Source organism: Chanodichthys erythropterus, chromosome 14 (genome assembly GCF_024489055.1).
Source record: "Chanodichthys erythropterus isolate Z2021 chromosome 14, ASM2448905v1, whole genome shotgun sequence".
Lineage (NCBI taxonomy): Eukaryota > Metazoa > Chordata > Actinopteri > Cypriniformes > Xenocyprididae > Chanodichthys > Chanodichthys erythropterus.
This window is the reverse complement of record NC_090234.1, coordinates 26,751,548-26,775,374: the sequence shown is the minus strand read 5'-3', so window position 1 is coordinate 26,775,374 and position 23,827 is coordinate 26,751,548. Positions and strand designations below refer to the sequence as shown.

At 35.3% G+C, this 23,827-nt stretch overlaps 1 protein-coding gene across 3 annotated transcripts in view; it reads right to left on the bottom strand.

Annotated features, from left to right (window-relative positions):
* The window catches only part of lrch1 (leucine-rich repeats and calponin homology (CH) domain containing 1), a 48,467-nt gene that overhangs the window by 23,893 nt on the left and 747 nt on the right, over positions 1-23,827 (bottom strand). For all 3 annotated transcript variants that reach the window (XM_067410600.1, XM_067410598.1, XM_067410599.1), the window contains exons 2-6: positions 5,347-5,491; positions 3,061-3,187; positions 2,551-2,656; positions 396-532; positions 190-320 (exon numbers count right to left, since the gene is read on the bottom strand). In XM_067410600.1, coding sequence (XP_067266701.1) covers positions 190-320; positions 396-532; positions 2,551-2,656; positions 3,061-3,187; positions 5,347-5,491 — 646 coding nt within the window. The remainder of the gene's footprint in view (positions 1-189; positions 321-395; positions 533-2,550; positions 2,657-3,060; positions 3,188-5,346; positions 5,492-23,827) is intronic.

Sequence of the window (23,827 nt, the reverse complement as noted above, 5' to 3'; positions counted from 1 at the left end):
TTCAACGTGATCCAGAACGCAACAAGCTGTTTTTGGAGCTTGATTAAATAAATGCTTTGTTTATAATAAGGAGGACATTTTAGACATTATAGCATAGTGCCTAATTTTTCCTTTTGTGATTTAATAATCATCATAATACAATTCAAATTAATTCAAACACAATTCTACTTGATAATCATGAGGACTGACCTCCCATTGGTGGGCCTTGTCAAGCTGAGGCGGTCTGTGACAGGAAGGTACAAGGCATCGGCCATCTTGTCACTACGACACGCCTCCATGGCGAGGTATTTAAATATATGAATCTTGCCCTTCATGCAGATCTAAAAGCAGCAAAATAAAGTCAAAATAGTTGTGAGAGTACTGAAGTATAAAATGTGAGTGTGTGTGTGTGTTACCTGTGCAGGAGGGCTCTGAAGTGGATTGATCTCCAGCTGTAATGATTGGAGCTGGGTCATTTTTCGATAGCAGACAGGAATAGTAGAAACCTTATTACAGGAGAAATCAAACTTGACCAGGGGTAAATCTGCCAAATCTAGAACACACACATACAGATAATTACTAAACCACAAAAGTGAATACATTTTGCAACAAGGGGGCAGCCAAAAGTTAAAGTGCCCCTATTATGCTTTTTTGGATATTATCTTTCATGTAGTGTGTACTATAGCTGTTTGTCAATGTAAAAGGCCTGCAAAGCTTCAAAGATCAAAGTGCATGATAAATGGAGTTATTGTCCCCTAAAAGAAGAAGAAGAAGAAGAAGAAAAAAAAGATTCTGAACTGCTTGAAACGGGTCGCCATTAATTCTAGTCTTAATTCCTGCATAAATCTAGGTTTGTAACAAAACTACATAACGCTAGCCAACAGTCTTCATTGGCTGAATCCTTTAATAAACCGTTTCAGACACTATGAGAAAAGAGGTGATGCTGCAATGTATGTTGTGAGAAAATTGAAGTGTTTTTAACCTTGGAGACAGGGGTGACTTAAGATAACCAGATGGCCCTGGGCTAAAGGCTACAGTAGGCCTACACCAGATATGTTAACAAAATGTTATTTTAGCTTCCTATTAATTCTTTATTTCGAAATATATCTTGTTGATTCACTTGTTAACATTTCCAACACTGTGGGTCTATGGGTCAAATATAGGTGAATATGCAAATTTAGGTGAATATGCAAATTCACTCTTTGCCAGTAGATATGGAACAACAGAATTATAGCGGTTACATAAACAAAGCAGCATTACTAGCAACACTATGTTATTACAGGCATTATACAGACCTAATATGAAAAAAAAAAAAAAATGCCATCAAAGCTTTCAGTCCATGGAAGCCCATGTGTTAATGCACCCCTGGTAGGAAACTTCCAAAACAAATTTGAAACCTTTAAAATAGCATAATAGGGGCACTTTAAAACACTAGGGAAACAGGAAAAAGCATGCACACAACAGCTCTTGAAAAGCAAATAAGAGATATTCAATGTTTGGAAGATCAATAATAAAAAGCTCACATTAGACTATATCATCTTAAATTCAGAAAAAAAAAACAAAAAAAAAAACATATCATCTACATAAAATCTTGTTGGGCTTCCACAGGCATTTATAAGTGTTATTTATTGGTTATTTAGTAAAAGACAGCAATAAATCAAAGTTGATCTATCAGGCAATCTATATTAAAGCTTCAGCTCCATGAAGTCATTTTGGCACAATGTGCTTGGAGATTACGTATTTTTCAATAACCTGCCAGCATAATTTAGCTTAATAATTAGTTCAGCTGCAAAATTTCATTGCCAAGGTAAGCTGTTGAAATAACTCCAGCCATATTTCAGACAATGCTTGGCTCACATAAAAATTTTACCACTTTTTCGCCGTTTTTTTTTTAAAGGAACACGCCCACACTTTACATCTATGTTCTTGGCAGTTAACTTTTCTTCAGAACAACTACCAGTGTTGTGTTAATGGTAGATTATATAAGTACAACATGAGGTTGAGTGTTTTATTTGGCTTTGTTACAATATGGTGTGAATTTGTTGTTCAAAAATTACATGGACGAAGGAGGGATGTAGCGGCCAGACTGGGCAATAGAGTTTAAAACTGGCGTTAGCAAAAGCATTAGATGTTTAGTATTTTAGTATTTAGCAGCACTCAATGTTTATATATGTTTAATATAAGCCTAAATTAAATATATTCATAATTATAAAGTGATTTTATTTCTTCAGAAGACTTCAATTACATTTATAATGTCTTATTTAAATCACTTTATTTGAAATTTGAAGATGAATGAAAGACTTTTGGATTTAGAAAAACATAAGGGTGAGTAAATGATGACAGAATGTTCATTTTTGAGTGAACTAACTTCCCTTTAATGTATGACACAGAGAGGACCTGAATAAGAAGGTTGGTGGAGTAGAGGTCAAACAAGGGCTAGATTTCCTGTAGCTGTGGATCTACCAGAGGAAGTTTTTATGGGTAATGTGATGAGTAGTGAAATCTTTTCTGCAGAGATAAGAAGGTTGGAGGAGGGAAACATACACACACACACACAGATTGCAGACTCACCCTCTGGTAGGACACAGAGAAGGTTTCGGTGCACATTGAGTTCCCTCAGAGCTTTAAGTTGGCCAATGTGCCGTGGAAGAGCTGTGATTTCATTACAGCTTACATCCTGATGAGATAGAGGAAGAATTTAGAGTTCATGTTTATCTTCTGTTCAAACACAAGCTTCTGCACAAACCTTTCATTACACTAAGTACTAAGCACTAGTACTATATTTGGTTGTAAAGTATGAGGGGCCATTTCCCACCTAACATAGCCCTACAAATCCTGGTCTGTGCATGTTCACATTTATGGTTACAAAAGAAAGCAACAGAAAAAAGACAGGGAGCAGACCTACCAGAGAATAAAAACTGGAATGAGAGAAAAGCAGTACATTCAACATAAACAGATAAGAGCCAAGTCAAGAAAGGGTGAGTCAACATGGTAATAATATTCATAAAACACAAAGCAAGTATCACAAACATCTCATGCATATGAAGACATCAGTGGTACAGCACACACGCTCACACTTACCAGTTCCATGAGATTGGTGAGCTGGCCAATGCTTTCTGGAAGTGCGTTGAGTTTGTTATTGCTGGCGTTGAGCACTCGCAGAGGAAGACCACACACACACGCTGGCAGCACTGACAGCTGGTTCCGGCTACAGCACCGCAACATTCAAACAAAACACATTACAGCATCTTTCTGAATGCTACTCCTCAAGCAGAAATATTTATCTGGAAAACTGATCAATGGCAATGTATTCATTAAAGTGGGAGGGAAAATGTTAGAATCAAAATATAATTTGAACTTGGACATAAAAGAAACATTAAAAGAAACATTGAAGATGTTAAGCAAATATGAGTACATAGTAAATACAAAGGAGTAATGAGTATGTATTAGTAAGTAAATGTATCGAATTAATAGAATGTTAAACAAAATAAATATAGCTGCTGTGCATGAGCTGACAAACGAAACGCAGAGTGGATTGAGAACGCATAGGCACAGACGTGCGAGCTTGTCGAGTTTGCATCCCTTTTCACAGACATCGCTGGAAAGTTTGTAGTTCTGTCGGACATGTCAATAGCAAAGGTAAAATTACATATTACTAATGTTAACTGATGGTAAAAAGAGCGAGAGCGCACTTATGTTGCATGCTCTTGGTTGCTGATCACTCACTCAGCACATATGCGTCACTTGGATTAAAACTATATGGTATATTCACCTTTTTGGACCTCATGTGTTGAGGTGTACGCTTTATCTGAAAATTAAATTTTTAAATAATATTTTTTTTTTAATTACTTTGATGGCAATATAATCTGTAATGGGGAAAAAAAAGAATAAAACCTATTCACTAGTATTCTTAGACTTTTAGACCCGCTGTATGTGAATATAATTAAATATATATGTGTGAAATAAAATTATTAACAGTAATTAATTAATAATATTTGAGGCACTGAAAAGAGGCTTTTGTGCATTATTAACTCATAAAAGACTCATATCCAAATATAAGTGATAAATAATTTGTTTTCCTGTAACACTTCATCATACTGTCTGTTTGATATTAAACAGCAAAAAGACTGACTTCAGGGAAATGTTTATGGGTTCATGAGAAGTAATAGCAAGACAAATGTTGCCTGTTATGACTAGAGGATGACAGACAAAGGTATAATTTTTTAGTGTGTGTGTATATTCTGTATGTATGTGTATGTGTGCACGTGTGTGTGTGGGGTGGGGTTGGGGGTTATTGCCATCTTTCCCCACAAACATGGCAATACCAGAAATATCTGAACTCAAAAATGTAAAAATGCAGGTTTTCTGTGATGGGTAGGATTAGTTTTTGGGGATAGAATTTATAAAGTATAAAAATCATTAAGGAAAACATTTATATCTGTGTGCAAGTCTCTTTTCAGTTTCTTTTGGCACTTCCATATTCTGATTAACTTTCATCCATTTTTTATGACCTCACGCAGTTTTTCTGCTTGATTTTCAGTTTCTGCTTGATCTCCAGTTTATATTCACTCTTCTCAACCGTTAAAGAGCTTAGTGCTTCATTAACTTCTTACAAAACAAATTCCATTGCTAATTAACTCAGTGTGAATATCAGGCCTTCTGCAGGAGACATTTGGCTGAAGAGAGAGAACCCAAACAGAGCGAGAGAAAGAGAGTGTGTGTGTGTGTGTGTGTGTGTGTGTGTGTGTGTGGCTGTATTTACATTTACTAGATGTGAACAGAAGCAGGAAGAACAACCAGAGGGGAATGTGTTTATTTGGTTCACTTCACTGCAGCATATGTCATGCACTAAGTTTAATCTTGGGTTGTCCTGTATGATATGTAAATTTATGTAATGTAATAGTTTAATTGAGCGAGTGGTGTTCAGTTTTCATCTTGGCAATAAATATGGTTAATTTTTTTTTTTGCATTTTTAATCCAATTTGTAAAAAATGTCTTAAAGTCAGTGTAATAAAATAATGCGTCAGGTGGGAGATTGTGAATGTTTATCACAGATCAAACTTGAGATAGCAGGTTAAATTCATCACATGCATTGTAGCACATAGTTCGCTCTGGCTGTAAGCTGCATATGACGACAAATCTAATAGTGTGTCATCTGGGCAATACATACTAAAAATTGATGGTATACATACAGCTCACTGCAGAAATACTATGAGTAGTATAGTGGAATGCTTTTTTGAGCACACTTACAGTTTCTCATTTTCCCAATATATTACGTTAATGCATTTTGTGACTAAAGACACAACACAATGCAATTCATCTCTTTGTGAATGTGTATTTGTGTGAGTGTGTTAGTGTGATGTTCACCTGATGTTTAAGCAGGTAAGGGACTGAAGGCTGATGATGGTATCAGGAATGTTTCTAATGCAGTTGTGATAAAGGTTCAGTGTTTCCAGGGAGACCAGATGACACACCTCTGACGGGATGTCAATCAAGCGATTTTTCGACAGATCTGGGAAAAAAAGACAGCTCAGTTAACGCTAGCATTTAAAAAATAGGTTAGGTTAGAGAAGGTTGGATTATGCAAATAGCACAACTTCACATTACATTCAATGCTACATTTGTTGTTGTAGTACCCTACCTAAACACAAGGAGGCGCTTTCATAACAACAGATATCAATGAAGAGAACATTAGCAAAAACAACTGCAAGTGTGTGAAGTAAGGGATCCCGAGGTTAAGTATCCTTCCTGAACACACACACACACCTCAGTTCAAAAGCCATAATTGGTAGTGCCTGAGCACAGTTAGTATTTCATGTGCCTAACGGTGATGTCATTGTTTAAATGATGACATTTAACAAATGTGTGTGAGGGTTTAACTACCAAATCATTTCATCAAAGTGATTGGTGTTTTGCTTTCAGGCCATGTTTTTATATCAAATTCATAGTAATATTAATGAAACTGTGAAGCAGTGTGTGACTGAAGTACTTGCTCCCTGTATACATTATGTGTGGGTTTAATGATATAACAAATGACAACTCTACCACTGACCTATAGCCTGTTGTCACTACGCATTAGTGTTTCCATAGAAACCATACACATAGGCCTATGAGAGACTGCGTGAGTGCTAATAGTAAAGGACAGTCCAAAAGAGACACATACACAGTATTTTACATGCATTAAATAAGCCTGTCAAGAGGAACCCCTCTAATACACTTCAACATATATAGTCAAACAAGTTTGACAGAAACATGTACTAAGATTGGACCTAGAGAAATAGTCCTACAAACACTAACCCTATAGTGAGAAGTTCAGAGGTTTAAAAACAAACAAACAAACAAAAAACCACATGATACCCAAACCATAACTGACGAATTAAAAGCACTAATAAAAACTGGACTGGTGATACAAACTTTGATCCATTTTAGAGATAAACCGATTTTGACATTCTGGCCAATACTTACCAGCTGATAATTATTATCGCACAACAGTATGTTATGTGTGATAACACCCTTATGAAAAAGTACACTTTAGCATACTTTTAAAAAGAGTACTTATTACATAAATAATACTACATTTAGTAAAGTGCAAACTAAATATAATGTTTTCAGACACTTAATTGCATGTTAATTGAAATTAAATGTAAATGTATTATAGTGTAAAGTTTTATTAAATGAAGTTAGCTGAACTTTATAGTGTTTTATTGACCCACTTAAGTAAGATTTCAGTACATCTTTATTCATAATTTCATAATTACTTCTATTGTCTTTGAAATAGAGCTAAACTGTACTGTCAAATGTACTGACATGCATTTAAGGTAAACTATATTTTATTGAAAGCTGCATGTCATGTATTTAAATACACATTGTAATTATTGTTGCAATTTAACACATTTTTATATATATATATATATATATATATATATATATATATATATATATATATATATATATATATATATATATATATTATATATATATATATATATTAACTCTAACCCCTGGTTTCACAGATAAGGCTTATGCTAGTCCTAGACTAAAATGCATGTTTGAGCTGTTTTAGCTAAAAGGAACTTGTACTGACAATATCTTAAAATATGTCACTGCCATTGTTTTGTATCAAGATGCACACCAGTAATGTTTTTTTCTAGTGAACGTTAATAAAAGATACTTAAATATCCTAATGGACAAAGGCCTAATCCTGGCTTAGGCTAAGCATTGTCTGTGAAACTGGGCCTAAATGTAATATCGAATAACACAACAGTTCAAATTATAATCAAGTAATTTACACTTGCTTTAGTATGTTATTCAACACATCAAAATAAGTGTACTTATTTTAAAGAACAATAAAAGATTATTAAAATAATGATTTAAAATGTGCTTTAAAACAAAACTTGACATTTTTCATATTTGACATTATTATAAAAGTGCACTTTTTAAAAGTGTACTTATGCGTGTTCAGAAACATCATCATAAAAGTGTACTCCAAGTACACTTAAATGAACTTTTATTTCATGAAAGGTGCCCTAGAACGTCTTTTTAAAAGATGTAATATAAGTCTGAGGTGTCCCCTGAATGTGCCTGTGAAGTTTCAGCTCAAAATACCCCATAGATTTTTTTTTTTTATTCATTTTTTTAACTGCCTATTTTGGGGCATAATTAACTATGCACCGATATATAGGTTGCGGCCCCTTTAATTCTCGTGCTCCCCCGCCCCCGGAGCTCGCGCTTGCCTTGAACAGCATAAACAGCTAATATAACCCTCAAAATGGATCTTCACAAAGTGTTCGTCATGCAGCATGTCTAATCACGTAAGTACAGTATTTATTTGGATGTTTACATTTGATTCTGAATGAGTTTGAGGCTATGCTCCGTGGCTAAAGCTAACATTACACACTGTTGGAGAGATTTATAAAGAATGAAGTTGTGTTTATGAATTATACAGACTGCAAGTGTTTAAAAAATAAAAATAGCGAGGGCTCTCTTGTCTCCATGAATATAGTAAGAAACGATGGTTACTTTAACCACATTTAACAGTACATTAGCAACATGCTAACAAAACATTTAGAAAGACAATTTACAAATATCGTGTCATGTCAGTTATTATTGCTCCATCTGCCATTTTTCGCTGTTGTCCTTGCTTGCTTGCCTAGTCTGATGATTCAGCTGTGCACATCCAGATGTTCTGCCCTTGTGTAATGCCTTGAACATGTGCTGGCATATGCAAATATTGGGGGCGTACATATTAATGATCCCGACTGTTACGTAACAGGAGGTCTTTTAAACAAATGAGATTTATATAAGAAGGAGGAAACAATAGAGTTTGAAACTCAGCTTAGGTCTTTTTTTTCATGTACTGAACTCTTGTTATTCAACTATGCCAAGGTAAATTCAATTTTTAATTCTAGGGCACCTTTAATATTACAGTTTTTGCAGTTAAATATAAAATAATAAAAACATACTTTTAAGATTTGAAGACTATATACCAGGGGTGTCCAGTCTTGCTCCTGGAGGGCCACTGTCCTACAGAGACAGCTCCAACCCCAATTAAACACACCTGAACCAGCTAAACAACTAGGCATACTAGAAACTTTCAGCAAGCTGGAGCTAAACTCTGCAGGACCGAGTTTGGACACACTATACTCTATATAATTCTGTACCAGTATTTCTCAGCTGGTGGGTTCCCTTATGTCAGAACAGACAAATTACAAAGGTCTAAAATATTTGTCCTTTATTATTTAAAATATCTGTATGTTGTAGCCATTACATTTTAAATGCTATTAAAACAGCCCAAAAAGCTCTTCACCTCAAACACTGGAGTGAACATGGCAGATAACCTAGATGTGTCTTGGTTACAGGCTGCCAGAACATCTGATGTGCTAGAGGTAAACACTATGGGCAAAGGGCAACCAGTGCTTACTACTATTAAACATAAGAGCATTAGTTTACTGAAAAGAAAATATGATTGGACAACTTATTATGCTATGTGTGCCACCAAACAGCCCAGTCTCAGTTTTATGGGAAAAGGTCAAAACACAAGGGGATGAATAATCATTTAATGATTTTAGGCCAGTAGGTCAAATCTGCAGCGTGTGCAGATAAGCCTATAAGACCAACTAAACAACAAAATGAGGTTTTAAAAATCATATATACAGAGTTTGTTAAAGCTTTTCTAGTGAACATCATATAACATTGTTCTACTGAACAACATTAATTGAACACACATACTCCAGGCAACCGACACATCCCTACACATGGACTACTGTAAGTCAGGTACAGCCAATAAAGAGAGGGACAGAAGACAAAACACAGACTCGGAAACACAAGAAAACATGCCCGCATGATGTGCTGCAGAGCTAGATGAAAAGCTGTTCTGTGTTTTTCTACAGAGTAACAGTCAGAACCTCTTCACAGACTCATGATTTTTGCTCTCATGGTCTCTCATCTCTGATCTGTCTCTGTGTGAATTGTCTCTCTGTCTTGCTGAGCTGTAACAGTGGTCCATGTTGAGGCTGTTTGTTCTGTTCAGAGCACACAATGGGCATCGAGATAGCACAGATGGCATGGATTATCAGACTAACCCCAACAAAAAGCACACAAACATTTAAGATATAATAGTAAACAGACACATGAGAAATAGAACAGGAGGGAAGGACAGAAGAGAATGAGCCTGAATGTGAGCTCTACAGTATGTCAACACATGGGCTGTCAAGGGAACACTGTGATGTAAGAGGATTCTGGGAAATGTAGGTCTGTACCTGAACCTGTGCAACAACACTGAACTATGATAACCAATAAGTGTTAGTAACGTATCCACTTAAAATACAAACTTAACATAGCAGGGTTAAAAAAAAATGATTTTTTGATTCAGACTGTCCTGTCAAATGTTTTGATTATCGCCAAAAATATGATTATCTGCTGCTGATTTAAACAAATAAAAAAAGCAAAGTTACATTACGATAATTTTACATTAATAATAATTTTCGACTCAATTTGTTAACCGATACTCTCACAACTTCAACAATCTCATCTATGTTATCCAGCAGTCAGATAACTCTATTAGATTAAATGGTGTATTTGAATATATATAACGCAGCTAAGAAATTCACCATAAAAAATATGGTGACAATGTTTCAGGTATTACAGGATATCATAATGGTGCCTGTATATTTTACAACTTATAGACATACATTTCATCAATGATATGTCTATTTATTCTTCTTTATTCTACAATGTACTGATAACCACCACAATAATACAGATGGTAAAATGGAAAGCCATATGATGAATCAGAGTTCGTTGTTAAGTGCCAGTCTATAAAACAAGTCCAGTGCTTGTATATACAATAGACAAAACACCATCAGAATAACACACAATAGTGAAATAATAATGCAATATACATTAAATAACAAAAAAAAAAAAGTAACACAAAACAGCCCTAATCTACATTACTGATAACAAAAAATAAGAACAAACAAAATATTTTATATAAAATATAATTGTGATGTGTCACGGAGCCAGGGACATATGGGAATGTCCTTTTACTATTTTGACAGAATGATACAGCAAAATTTCAAATAATGTGATGTTTAACAATTAACTTTTACCATATATTGTATGATAACATATAGTTAACCAATGAACTTTCACTGTAGCATTTTTACAGTAATTTTCTGTAAAAACTACAAAAAAATTGTACAGTGTATATTTACATATACATACAAATACAGTTGTATTCTGTACCCTACAGTATATGGCTTGGGGTAAGATTTTGAAATAGCAGTATCTTATACAGAGACACAAACATACTTTACTGTATGAGTGAGTAAAGTTTTCTTAAGCTGATTAAGCTTTTCTTCTTTTATTTATCCCTCATTCTTTCAATTAAACACTCTTGTCCTCCTCAGAGTGTCTCTGAAGTGGGAAAAGGATGTAGAAACAAAGTCTGTCATTATGCTGCTCTGGGTGTGGCCTCATCCTGCGGCTTACAGCTGAAATAATCAGCTGAGCCTGTGTGTGTGCACTTATTTACAGTATGCAATAAAACAGATGGTTCTGACTTAAATTTATACCAAGTGTGCACAACAGTTAAATGCATGTACAAGTGGAGTGATTCATTGGTGCTTGTGCGTTTCTGCTACTCAGCATTCCTCTGTGTGCCCACTCTCAACGTGACGGTGTGTGTGTAAGTGTACTCTTTGAGTTCTGTTGAATAAGCAATCTGTTTCTCTATGACAGACAGCGGCACCCTGTTTCACAGTGGATGGGTGGAGTATGTGTGTTTGCGTATCCTGAAGTCAGATGTAATAAGAACATGTGAGGAATGAAAAAGACCATAAAAGCTCACAGTTGAGCAGAGATCTCTGGACCAGCAGGCAATCCAAGCAGTGCTTTAATTTATACACATTGCTCATCATGGAGGAAGTGAGAGGATCTCAATCTGTTATAATGTGAATTTATTCAATACCAAAAATGATAAAACAGTAAAATCAAAGTAAAGTTGACATGAAATGGAAAATGTGCTACTTCCCAAATGTGATCCAAATGAAATAGAAATGTAGGACAGGACTTGATTTTGTCCTTTGGGAATTGATTGTATCATTGTCGTTTGCTATTGCTGCGATCTCATCAGGCTGATCGATGTTTTACCTGGAGCTGTTCACATCCACACACTCGTATTTATGCATTTCTATGTCAACACTATCAACGCCAAAATAAATCTGCAGCAGTCAGGTGGTACAAGCAAGAGCCCTGTAAGTTGTATACATTCATTATGTTATAGGGATGTGCAGTACACCAGTATATATTTTGTTTCAAATGGTACGATATGATTTTGCTCATTTCGCTGTTCCGAAGTTCGCTAGGTGGCGTTCTGCTACACAAACTGACGCAAAACCGGCAAATGTGACAACATAGAGGAACAAAATGGATAAAGCAGTTGAATCTCACTCAACACACCCAAAGCTAATTAATAATGAGAGCAGTAGACACATAATTTGAAATGACTTTACTTATAAAAATGATGAAGAACCATCAAACCTTGCCAAGCATGTCAATTGCTTATCCTGACTTGTTCAAGATCATATGAGATTGACATGGCAGTGCATCATTCAAACGATCTAATTTAGACATTTATTTTCTTTTAACACTGATCAACACAAGTACATAAGATCATATCGTTTAGATAACACGAAAGCTCCAGCATGCGTTTGAACCAATGATGTTTATATCTCATAATATTTGCACCTAAGTTTAGGCAGTTCTAACAGAATTCAGATACAGAGATGCTAGTTACAGAAATTAAATAAAGTAATCAAATGTAAAATTACACTACATTAAATAAGTAAATCCTTACGATTAATTAAAAGTTACAAACGCTATTTAGTAATAGACAGCAGCATGTATGTTAGGCTTCACAGATTCGATAATGGCTACTATTACACTTGCAATGACGCATGCTATTAAACTATTTAAATTCACGTGAGACATAACTGACTGTGTTTATGTGAATACTCACTAAGACGGACATTTTGACAATTTTGTGTGTATTTGACCGTTTATGGTAAAACAATTCAATTTGGAATGTGCAAGTTCTATGTTCTATCAAGACGGCTTGTGTATGCGTTGTTTGCTGTATAAGTGCAAAGAAACCTTCTCTCAAAGAGCTCCCAAGTATGTTACTACTGAATGATAAAATTGCTAGGATGTTCAATTTGGCTAGGTTTAAAAAAAGACGTGGTTGATTTCCGTCAGTTGTCCGAAATGTGCACGACAGAGTTGTATCGCAGCGCGCAGCTCACTTATATAGTACAGGCGCAATGTCTTTTGAAGCCAGAAGCAATTTGCTCATTTTAAGAGATAGAGAGGGGTGAGAAACTATTGCTGAAATTACCTCACAAGAAAGTTTTTAAATTACTGATTTGATGTGATAATTTATGTTGATTCATTTACTAATAAACATTTGCAGTAATTTCCCGCTTTGTAAACGCGAAACCTGATAGAATGAGTAAAATTGTGCACAATACCCGTGCCAAAATTTAGACCCTGTATGGTATTGATTTAATACCGATATATCGATATTAGATTGTGGTACCGTACCGAAGCCAAAATTGTGGTATCTCTACAATGTTATGTGGTTTAAGACATGAGGTAATTTAACATCATCTCTTGTGATGCTCTGCAGAATCTGCTGTGTGCATTCATGTGTTTTGAAGGAGGCGTGGCTTTGGAGAGCACTCTGAATGGAGGGTGGCTGGGATCTCATGCTTCCAAAGCTAACTTGCTATTACTAGCAAGATTTCCTATTACTAGAAATCCAATATTTTCAGTTCGATTCATTTCAGTCACATTTCAGTTAGTTGCTAATTGTTAAATAGTATTTTAGATGAGGAATCAAATTATAATGCATTGTGTAATGGGTATTATTATCATGAATGATTTTTCAATTGTGTAATCGATGCACTTTTTTTCAGATCAATGCATTTTACACCCTGAGCTTGGAGGTCTGATTTATTCTACCATATGATGACCTGATTAACATGCTCAGTCCATCTGTCCCCACCACATACATACACTATGCATGCTGCGGTAATCTGTGTTACCGGTGTTACATGGTGTTCAGCCATACACCGATTACATTACTTACTTACAATGGACTCTACAATTAAATGAAAGCATCTGCTCTGCTCCATACAGCACAAGCTGTAGTCGAAGCACAGTGTAGCAGAAATCAGATTTCACTTATCACTTGACGAGAATAAGGAGAGATGAGATAACTGACAAGACGATGGTGGAGGATCTGGTGTGCAACAGATCCCGAGCACCAGTAAATATCTTATCTTGTAAAATGTGCAGTCAGTACTGCCGCTCTCTTTACACAGAGTATGCATGAATATGCATGATCTTGAAATCGAGTATGCATTCAATAGTGTTTTCAATACCCCACAAAACATACATGGATATCCATAAAAAAAAAAACACACAACCCTTTCTCTGCTGTTTACACTAAGTAATACAGATAATACAGTACTACAGTAACATATATAAAATAAAATATTCTTTAGTCTTTCCATGAACCGTTTTCCTTTTCCACATATTTAGCATATTTATTCCTAGTATAGCAAGGCCATAAACATATTCAAAGATTAACTCAAAGAACAAGAGAATTATTCATTAATAAAATATATACTACAAGCATATCACCTTCATCAGTACACACACACTTTGACCCTCTTTCTGGTTGTCGGGGTGGAGCTCTGATAAAATGAGTGTCTCAGAGTGTATGTAGGACAGATGAATCTGGGTAATATCACAGTCTCGAGGACGCAAACAGCTGGTGTCTGTACATACTACCTTATATTAAACCGAACAGGTCACCATTTAACAGGCAAATAAAATATGGATCTATAAGAGATTTTTACGAAAACTAATGTTCAAAGGTTTGGGGTCAGCAAGGTTACATTAATTTGATCAAAAGTGACAGTTCAGACATTCATGATGTTGCAAAAGAGTATTTCAAAAATATACTGTTGTTTTGAACTTCCTATTCATCAAAGAATCGTGAAAAAAAAAACGTTTCCACAGCACAAATTTGATCATAATGAGAAATGTTTCTTGGGCACCAAATCAACATATTAGAATGATTTCTAAAGGATCATGTGACACTGAAGACTGGAGTAATGGCTGATAATAATAAAAAATGACATTTTAAAATATGTTAAAATAGAAAAGACTAATTTTATATTTTATATAACATTTCACAACTATTTTAGTGTAATTTGATCAAGTAAATGCAGCCTTGGTGAGTAAGATATGTATAAAAAAAAAAAAAAAAAAAATCTTACCAAACCAACCTTTTGAATGAGGTGTACATAGTTCTAGGCTTTTTTTGTTTTTACTGCCCTAATAAAAGAAGCAATTTATCGCATTTAAATACTGTTTGAAATATTTTGGCAACATATGGAGTTGTGTCTACAATATTAGTTTAAAACAAAAGACAGGGTGTGATAATGAACAGTTGATGACGATGTTCTGATTATAATGATTTTCTCTCTGACCTTGGTCAGATGCCCCCAAATTAATTCATCTTTCTAACTGTATACCAGCATAACACAGGTTTGTTCTGTAAGACAGAGGCAGGATGTTGTCTCCTCCCTGGCTCATTGTATGATAACATGTGCAGAAAAGGCCATTTCCTCCTGGAGAAACATGGGAAACACACACACATTTACACACCCCTTCCCAAACACATGAAAACCTGTTTGGGTACTGCCTGTATAGAAATCTCATAATGCTTTGATTGGACTTTTATATGATTCTAATATCAAAAAATATAAAATGCTTTCCAACTAAGCAATGGAGAGTATAAATGACATTTGTGACAATTACTCCAACGGGGTGACAACAAGATACACGTGAAGTGGTGTTTTATGACTTGACTTGACCTGCACTTCAGTCACTTCCTAGTTCATATCACATTTTCACCAAAACCAAACACTGGCTATCAAAATGACTGATAGGTTAAGTAACAAGCCAGCTAGATTAACAAAATAATGTTATCCAACAAGAGTTTTGGACAACTAGCTTGCAGGCTAAAGGTTTTAATGAATATTATAATCTTTAATAAATATTATAATCTTTACACAGTCTTGTCACAAGTGACTTGTTATAGACACTGTAAAACCATAAATCATAAAGGTTCATGTGCTAGCAAACTAAATATATACTGAAGTTAGTCTTGAACTATGGAACGATACCCATAATGACTGAAGTAAAATCAAAAATAAAACAGAAAGAAGTGAGCTAAAGAAAAAGCATGACATATGATGTGGCCAAAAAGTGTGAACTTGCTTGGCTATTCCTGAGAGACCACATTTCCTGAAAATGATCTCACAAAAAGTGTGTGTAATAAGTAATTGTAATTATCTGAATAGGAAGACAACACATTCAGCTGTTCTTTGTCATTCTGTTCTTTCCGTCAGCATCACACGCATGCGTCGTGCTGCTTACGTGACCAGAGCCGGCCAATACTAAGCCGCCATTCGGACGTAAACACCGAAGCTCTGCAACAAAAATAGCATAGCAGTATGACAGAGGACAGACGAATTTGCTGAATAATTTTTGTTTTGCTTTTGCACACCAAAAAGTATTCTTGTCGCTTCATAATATTAATGTTGAACCACTGTAGTCACGTAACTGGTTTTAATAATGTCTTTAGTACCTTTCTGGATCTCAAAAGGTGCAGTGTCGTTGCTGCCTATGTGTGGATCAGATACCCTTGGATTTCATCAAAAATATATTACTTTGTATTTCAAAGACGAACAAAGGTCTTGCGGGTTTGGGACGACATAAGGGTGAGTACTTAATGACAGAAATTTCATTTTTGGGCATACTAACCCTTTAGAATCAGAATCAGAAATCAGAATCAGAAAGAGCTTTATTGCCAGGTATGTTGTTTACACATACTAGGAATTTGTTTTAGTGACTTTAAAGTCTGTAACAGCATCAGATTTGCAATAAAATTCATTCAGAACCATCATGCAATGCTGTGACACTCTTACAAGCCTACAGAAATATGGCATAGGTTGGAAAGCCCAACAACGGTACTGAGCCAAAGCCTTCAGGACAGAGATGCCCCCATTAAGTCACATACAAGTCTTTTTTAGAAATCCTCATTAACAGGCCCCAATAGTGTCTGAACAGTAATGATTTAGTTTGTTATACTTTACAATAAGGTTTAATTTGTTTATGTTTGTTAACGCACAGTGCTGGATAGTAAGTGATTCCATGTAATCTGGATTACATAATCAGATTCCAAAAACATAGTTATGATTGGGTTATATTAAATTTTTAAATTCTCAAATTAAAGCTGCAGTAGGGAGTTTTTAGAAAACGTTGATTTGAAAATTTGAACAAGCACAACTCACAGGTCACTCCCCCTTGCACTCTGCTGCGCTACAGCCCTCCCTCCACAGCTCCTCCCCCATCACAACGGAGCCTGCCGTGAACGCGCAGGCTAGTAAGGGATAAACAGTTATGGCACATTCACTGGTACGGACGAAACATCAACAATATGATTTACATTGACTATGGCCTGCCCATACTTTGAGTACAAACTTGGTCCTCAAAACATTACGTATTTTGCAATACATGTAACTATATGATGTTGCACTATTTCTGTATAAGTAATAAATAGCTAGTAAGATAATATAACGGTAACTAACGTTGCGGTATGCAAGTAATTATTCTATCTATATGTAATGCTAAATAAGGTTTGCTAGTACATTATTTCAGCAACATGACAAGCCAGTGAATTAGCAGGTTTCGATAGTTGCTTTGCACAGTGCGTGGCATTTTATCTGTATGTTATGCGGCTAGAGTTTTGACACCGAGTCAATGGGCTCCGACGAGGAATTCACACCCACAGCGACTTTGAGGAGTCACCGGGTGGGAAGAAGAGGAAGCATCAGGCAGGGGACGGGCAGGCCTGTTTTGAAATGATCTTAGTTGTGTAGATCTTAAAAAATGAAACAAATCAAGTAGGGATACTTACCTGTCAAGCAGAAATGTGGCTAACTCTGCATTGGTTTTTAATCCTTTCAGGACACGTAGCTCCCTCCACCTCGGCAAAGCCGCTCCTATATTTACCCTCGTTTTATTTCGGGCTCTATCTAATTCTTTCTTTTGGACTTTTTTATCATTGTCATCTGTCTTTTTCCGCTTACCCGTCTTTATTTTATGAGCAGGTGCCACTCGAGGAATTGGCAGTTTGGATTGTTTGTCCGGCATAAGCAAAGCTGCAGCACACCAATAATCTTGAATTTGACGACTGTACGCGCTGGCGCTGTGCATGAGAGGAGTGTGATCAGCGCACACACAAGCTTGATTGACACTGCTAAGACACTCCTCCTGGCTCTAATTGGTTACCGACTGCAGCTTTAAGACTACACTTACATTTTTATTGATTACATGATTATATATTCCTTGATTGTCTGCTAATCTTTTTATACAATTGTCCTTTCTAAAAAAGCCAATCTATGTTTGTAAAGTCTTCTCGACTTGTGGAATTGCACACATCAGCCACTAGTCAAGTGGCTATAATTTCATGGAAAATAGAGAAAATATTTCAGAAAATAGATGTATCTGTTAGCGTGTTGGTGTTACATGCAGATCTCTTACACCTGATAATAGAGAATAACCTGACAAGAAACTGCTATAGATTTTTTACACATACTGACTGTTACGTTAATATAATCAGCAAAGACCCTTAGTGGCAGATGCATTTCGCCCTATCTTCCTTTCAGGTTCTATCGGTGAGTGTTGGAGCTTTGTAATGGTTGGCAGGTTGTTGCCATGGTGCATTAGCAAACACTCTGAAATGTGTTGATGTAATGCATCTTTAATGCATAATGTTTATCCAAGTGTTGTTGCTCAGAGGTAAGACGCACTCCTACACATACCAAATATTTGGGGGTTGGAATATTTGTGTGTGGGTTTTATCTCATAATCCACCCACCAAACATTAACATACAAGCACCACAGAGGAAAAAAGCTGAACATGAGATTATTTGCCAAAAATGCTTGAGACTATCTCTTTACACTTCGATCCTATTAGCAGTTGGCGCACTGAAATGAAACCCTGACCGTCCGCAACAAAAGACATGACTCAGAGAGCTTGTCAGAGAGAGGAATTGTGCTTGCACGCTCACATTTATGAAAATGCTATCATGTGGAAGAGGGTTTGTGTGTGTGTGTGTGTGTGTGTGTGTGTTTGTTTGTTTTCATGATTTATGAGGACACAAATTTGTATAATGACATGGGTATTACACTGGTATTACGACGTAAACATGTTTTATGGGGGCATTTCATGAGTCCTCATATTTAAAATAGCTTTAAAAACATACTAAACAATGTTTTATTAAAAATGTGGGTAGGTTTAGGAGTAGGGTGATAGAATGTACAGTTTGTGCAGTAAAAACCATTACACCTATGGAATGTCCTCACTAAGATAGCAAAACAAACCTGTGTGTGTGTGTGTCTGTGTGTGTGTCATATAAGCTTGTCTTTATGTGTCTTTGTGTGTCCCAATTCAAAGACTGGAAACTAAAATGTGTATATTGTGTAACAAGATTTGTCTGTATGTGTGTGAGCTGATGTGCAACGTAATTGTGTGGGCTGACAGCAGAAAGAAGTAGGAGGTGAGAGAGACAGAGAAAGAGCGGATGGCTTCATCATAACATCATCTCTCATCTATATAAGTGTTGATCACAGGTCACAGGTAGTTTGCATGTGAAGAGGAGTGTGTGGATCACACACGCCACCTCACATGCTACAAGTATCGTTCTAAGAGCAAAAAGTGACAAAAACAGACCAAACTGCATCATGTTGTAAGTGGGCCTCTGCTGCCTTTCTAAACAGCAGTTCATCCTGTTAGAGAACACAGAATGGATCTGATAACTTCTGATGCATGCGGTCTGTACCTTGCTATTAGTGGAACTAAACAATAGATCCCACTGCCTGGTTCAGCTGGTTAACTCAGTCACCCTTTTGGCATTTTAACTATAGGGCCGATACTGATAAGCCTATAATATTTTTTATTTTATCAGCATTAATAGAGAATTGATCGATATTCAAAGTTACACTGTCATTCAAAACTTCGATGTTTTTGAATTGAGGATGCATTTATTAAATCAAAAATACAGTAAAAACAGTAAGATTGTGAAATATTTAGGGCTGCAACAACTAATCCCTAAAATCAATTATTATTACCTATAATGAAAATAATCAACAACGAATTTCATTATCGATTAGCCGTGTCTGCGCACTGTGCCTGGGAAACCATCAGCTAGTCATGGTGCTTTATAGCAGTGAATAACCCATTTGACAAAATGCATAATGTCCGAAACCTGAGAATGCTTTATATTTATACAAGCGCTTCATTTACTGCGTCTTGCCATGTCATGCTATAACAGATGCGTGTGCTGTTTAATGCCTGTGACATGTTTTCCTCACCAAATAACTTACATTTTATGGATATATATCCTTATATGTAAATGTTGGAAATTCCCATGGGTATTTAGCATTTAGCATATTCTGATAACAAGCGTCTTGTTAAACTTCACAGACTTCAATGAATGAGAGCAATAATTCTGACTAAAATAAACATTTTGCTAAAATATTTGTTAAAAAATTAAGTGTTAGTTTAAAAATACACATGTAACACAAGTAATATTTATGAGAGCAGTGGCAGTAAAGGTACTATTGGTATAAAGGTACTAAAGATACTATTGTTTGTTTAGCCCATTAATGTAATATAATCAGGCCTATGTTCATTGGAGTGAATGTGTGTTCCTCACATCAGTTTGTGCTTTTGTTTATTATCATTTGCAATTTGCATTTGTTTTTAGGTTTAGAATGTAATGTTTGTATTTTAACCCTTTTTTGCAAATAATGCATACACAGCATAGCCTACATAGATATTAAATTCACTATATTTGTTTTCATATATTACACATTGTCTGGAGGACAGCATTGGGCAGGATGTGGAATAACACTGTTTAAAATAATGGATTATACATTAAAAATAATTTTTAATGTATAATAATTGTATGATTTTCACCCAATAAATTGAAAAAATAATAAATCGATAATCAAAATAATCAAATTTTCTGCACCATTTACTCCAGTCATGATAACACTTCAGTTTGGGGAACAATTCTCACTTTTAACTAGTTGCATATTAGCCTGCATATTGGCTGTTTATTAGTACTTATAAAGCACATATTAATGCCTTATTCTGCAGGACCATATTCTACATCCCTTAATCCTACCTACCTAAACTTTTTAAAGGTAGTTTAAATTTATCCCAGTTTGTCTAAATAAATTAAAAAGAAAACACAAAAAATTATATTCATTTTGAATGCTACAAATTTTAGGTATCAACAACATTATAATATACAATATCATTCCTTTCGAGATTTAATAAATATTACATTTAACATTATGTTATTAAAATATTAGTGTTTTTAAAGATAAACTAATACAATTAAATAAACCCACACTACTGTGCATTTAAAACAGCTATTAAACTGTGTTTTTTCACTTTCAGTTGTGTTGGAATTTATTAAAAAACCCTTTCTTGAAATGATGACACTAATCAAAACAAACAACAGGCATCTTCTTCCCAGAGAACAGAGCTCAAGGCCACAAATAAATAAAAACCCTACACAGGGTTTTATTAGCAGTGGAAAATACCCAACACCACCCGTCAAACTCTGTGAGACTTTCTTCATGTAAAATGGTAGAAAGAGAGTGTCTGTTTATGAGGAAAACATGTCCCAGCTTGAAATATCTTGAATCAGTAGAAAAAAAAAGAAAGAAAAAAAAAAACACACAACAGCTTCTGAGGAATCCAGAGTTATGGGGAGAAATGGGAACTAAAATCAGCTATGGCACAGGCACAGAACACCTGAACGAGTCCTAACCAACACTTCTACTGAGGTCAAAATCTTGGGGCCCTTGAAATATATCTGAAATATCTATAAGGATGCAGAGTGACAGTAAATATATCTTGTGGAAACTTCACCTTTACCAATGGTAAGGATGACTTCATCTTTGTGAGCTGTGACACCATCAGCAGCTAAAATAATCAGTGTTTAGTCACTTAATAACACTTCTTACATTCCAAAAATCATAATGAACTGAATGTATAATTTCCTGCATTAAAGTACTTCAGAAGAGCTTCTAAGAATGCTAGGAATTTGCCATTTCCACAGTCTGCCCTTTCCTGTTTCCTATTTTAGCTGCTCTCCTGCCTCCAAGCTGAGGGGAGTGCGGAGGAATTCACGGGGAACGGAAGCAGATCTCCCGCTCAGTGAACATTCCCAACTGTCATCTTGGCTTTTCCTGCAGCCGTTCATGACTATTGGTGATGACCAAATCTTTCCAGTGATTGAACTGTTCTCCATACATTGACTCGTTCATAGTTTATTTTTGAGAAATAGTACTGAAAAGCTGGGGACACACTTAAAGTCCCCCTGAAATAAAAATGTATGCTTTTAGTATGAATATGTTAGCCTTAAGGTTATAAATAAGCTGGTGTGTTCCAAAACAGACTATTATTGTGGTCTTTTTCTATGACCAGAAAAAAAAAACATGCACAGCAGTAAAAAAAAAAATGTAAATAAATAAATAAAGATATATTTATGTTTTTGTTTTTCTTGGGGGGGAAACACTGATCACCTTTTCTTCTGTACTATGATATACTGTACACACTGTAAAAAATGAATGATTTTAATGGTAAAATATTGTAAAAATGCTACAGAAAAAAATTGTAAATAGGTTAGGAGTAAGTTCCCGTATTATATACAGGGAAAAAACGTAAAAGCTCTTACCAAACATTTATGCAATTTTCACAGTAAAATGCTGTAAATTTTACAATTTTTATAGGTAAAAAAGAAAAAAACAATGTATAATTTACAGTCAAAATCTGTAAAATTATGTTCCCACAATTTCCTCTGTGACTCTCCAGATTTGAAAGTATTTTGTTTAAATAATCATGTTTCTTAATAGTTTTTTTATCAGTCATGTACATTAGGGTTTTATGTTACATCTTCTGTTGTTTAATGAATGTTTATTGCATTATTTAAGTTTTGAGGGTTACCATGATGGTGTTTTGCGTTTGCGTGAATCACTCTTTGCACCTTCTTTATATTAGTATATACACTTCAGCTTGTGGAAAAGCTATTTGTGATGAACTCTGATTCTTCATGTGGCTTTCTCTTTTACCATCTGCATTATTATGGTGGTTGTCAGTATATGTTAAAAGTACAAAACAGATTTTAGTAGTGTGCACTGTTGAATTTTTGAATTTTCTTAAATTAGTTTTATACTGTAAAAAGTACAGTTTGTTCTGTAAATGTGTTTATAGTTTTTCTGTATTTTTTACCAAATTATTCTGGCAACCACAACTGCCAAAATTATTTTGTAAAAACTACTGATTTTTTTTTATAGTGCATCCAAATGTAAAGGACTATCGAAAAAAGCAATAGGGTGGGGACTTGGACTTGGACTTGAGTATTTGATTGGATCATTGAATCATTGTCATTTCCTACCTATGTGATCTCATGTGAGTGACAGATTGCCCCGCCCTCACGTCAGTAGACACGTCAACAGAGAAGTGGGAGGGAGTCCCATGAATTTAATTTTTTTTTTTATTAATTTGCACTAAAAATAATTATTAATAAATACTGCAATATTCAATAAACAGAAATAGGAATTGATTTTTGTTTCATGGTGAACGAATCGGTTAAGTGAAAGATTCACCTCATTCATCACCATACACAAAGAAAATGTACAGAAAGATCTGAGTGAATCATTTTGCTTAAGAAGTTCAAAAGATTCGGCTCACTAAGATCCCTACTGACGTCATACGCCTCGCGGAGATGCATCACTCCAGTTGTTGTCATCATCATAAAAAGCAGTAGACATTAAAGCATCAAAGCATTCTTTTTTTAAATTCGGGAAGCTCAAGTTTTTCCTTACAAGTGTGTCCTCATTGATAACGTCAGTATGTTGCAAGTTAATTATTTTCGCCATACAAAACAAGAGAAAAAAACCTAATTCCTGTACATCCAATGACCATCAGCCTTCAGAGTTCTGGTTTCAAATCATAATAACCCACAAATACATTCATTTTCATTTCATAGGCATGGTGTTTTCCACTCATCTCCAAACATGGAAATGAAATCTTCAGTCATAAGTGTAAGGGGATTTCCATAGTAGCCTACTCAGTATGTGGACAAGCTGGTCATATGAAGTCTAATATGGACAGTCCCGCGCGACAAATAAC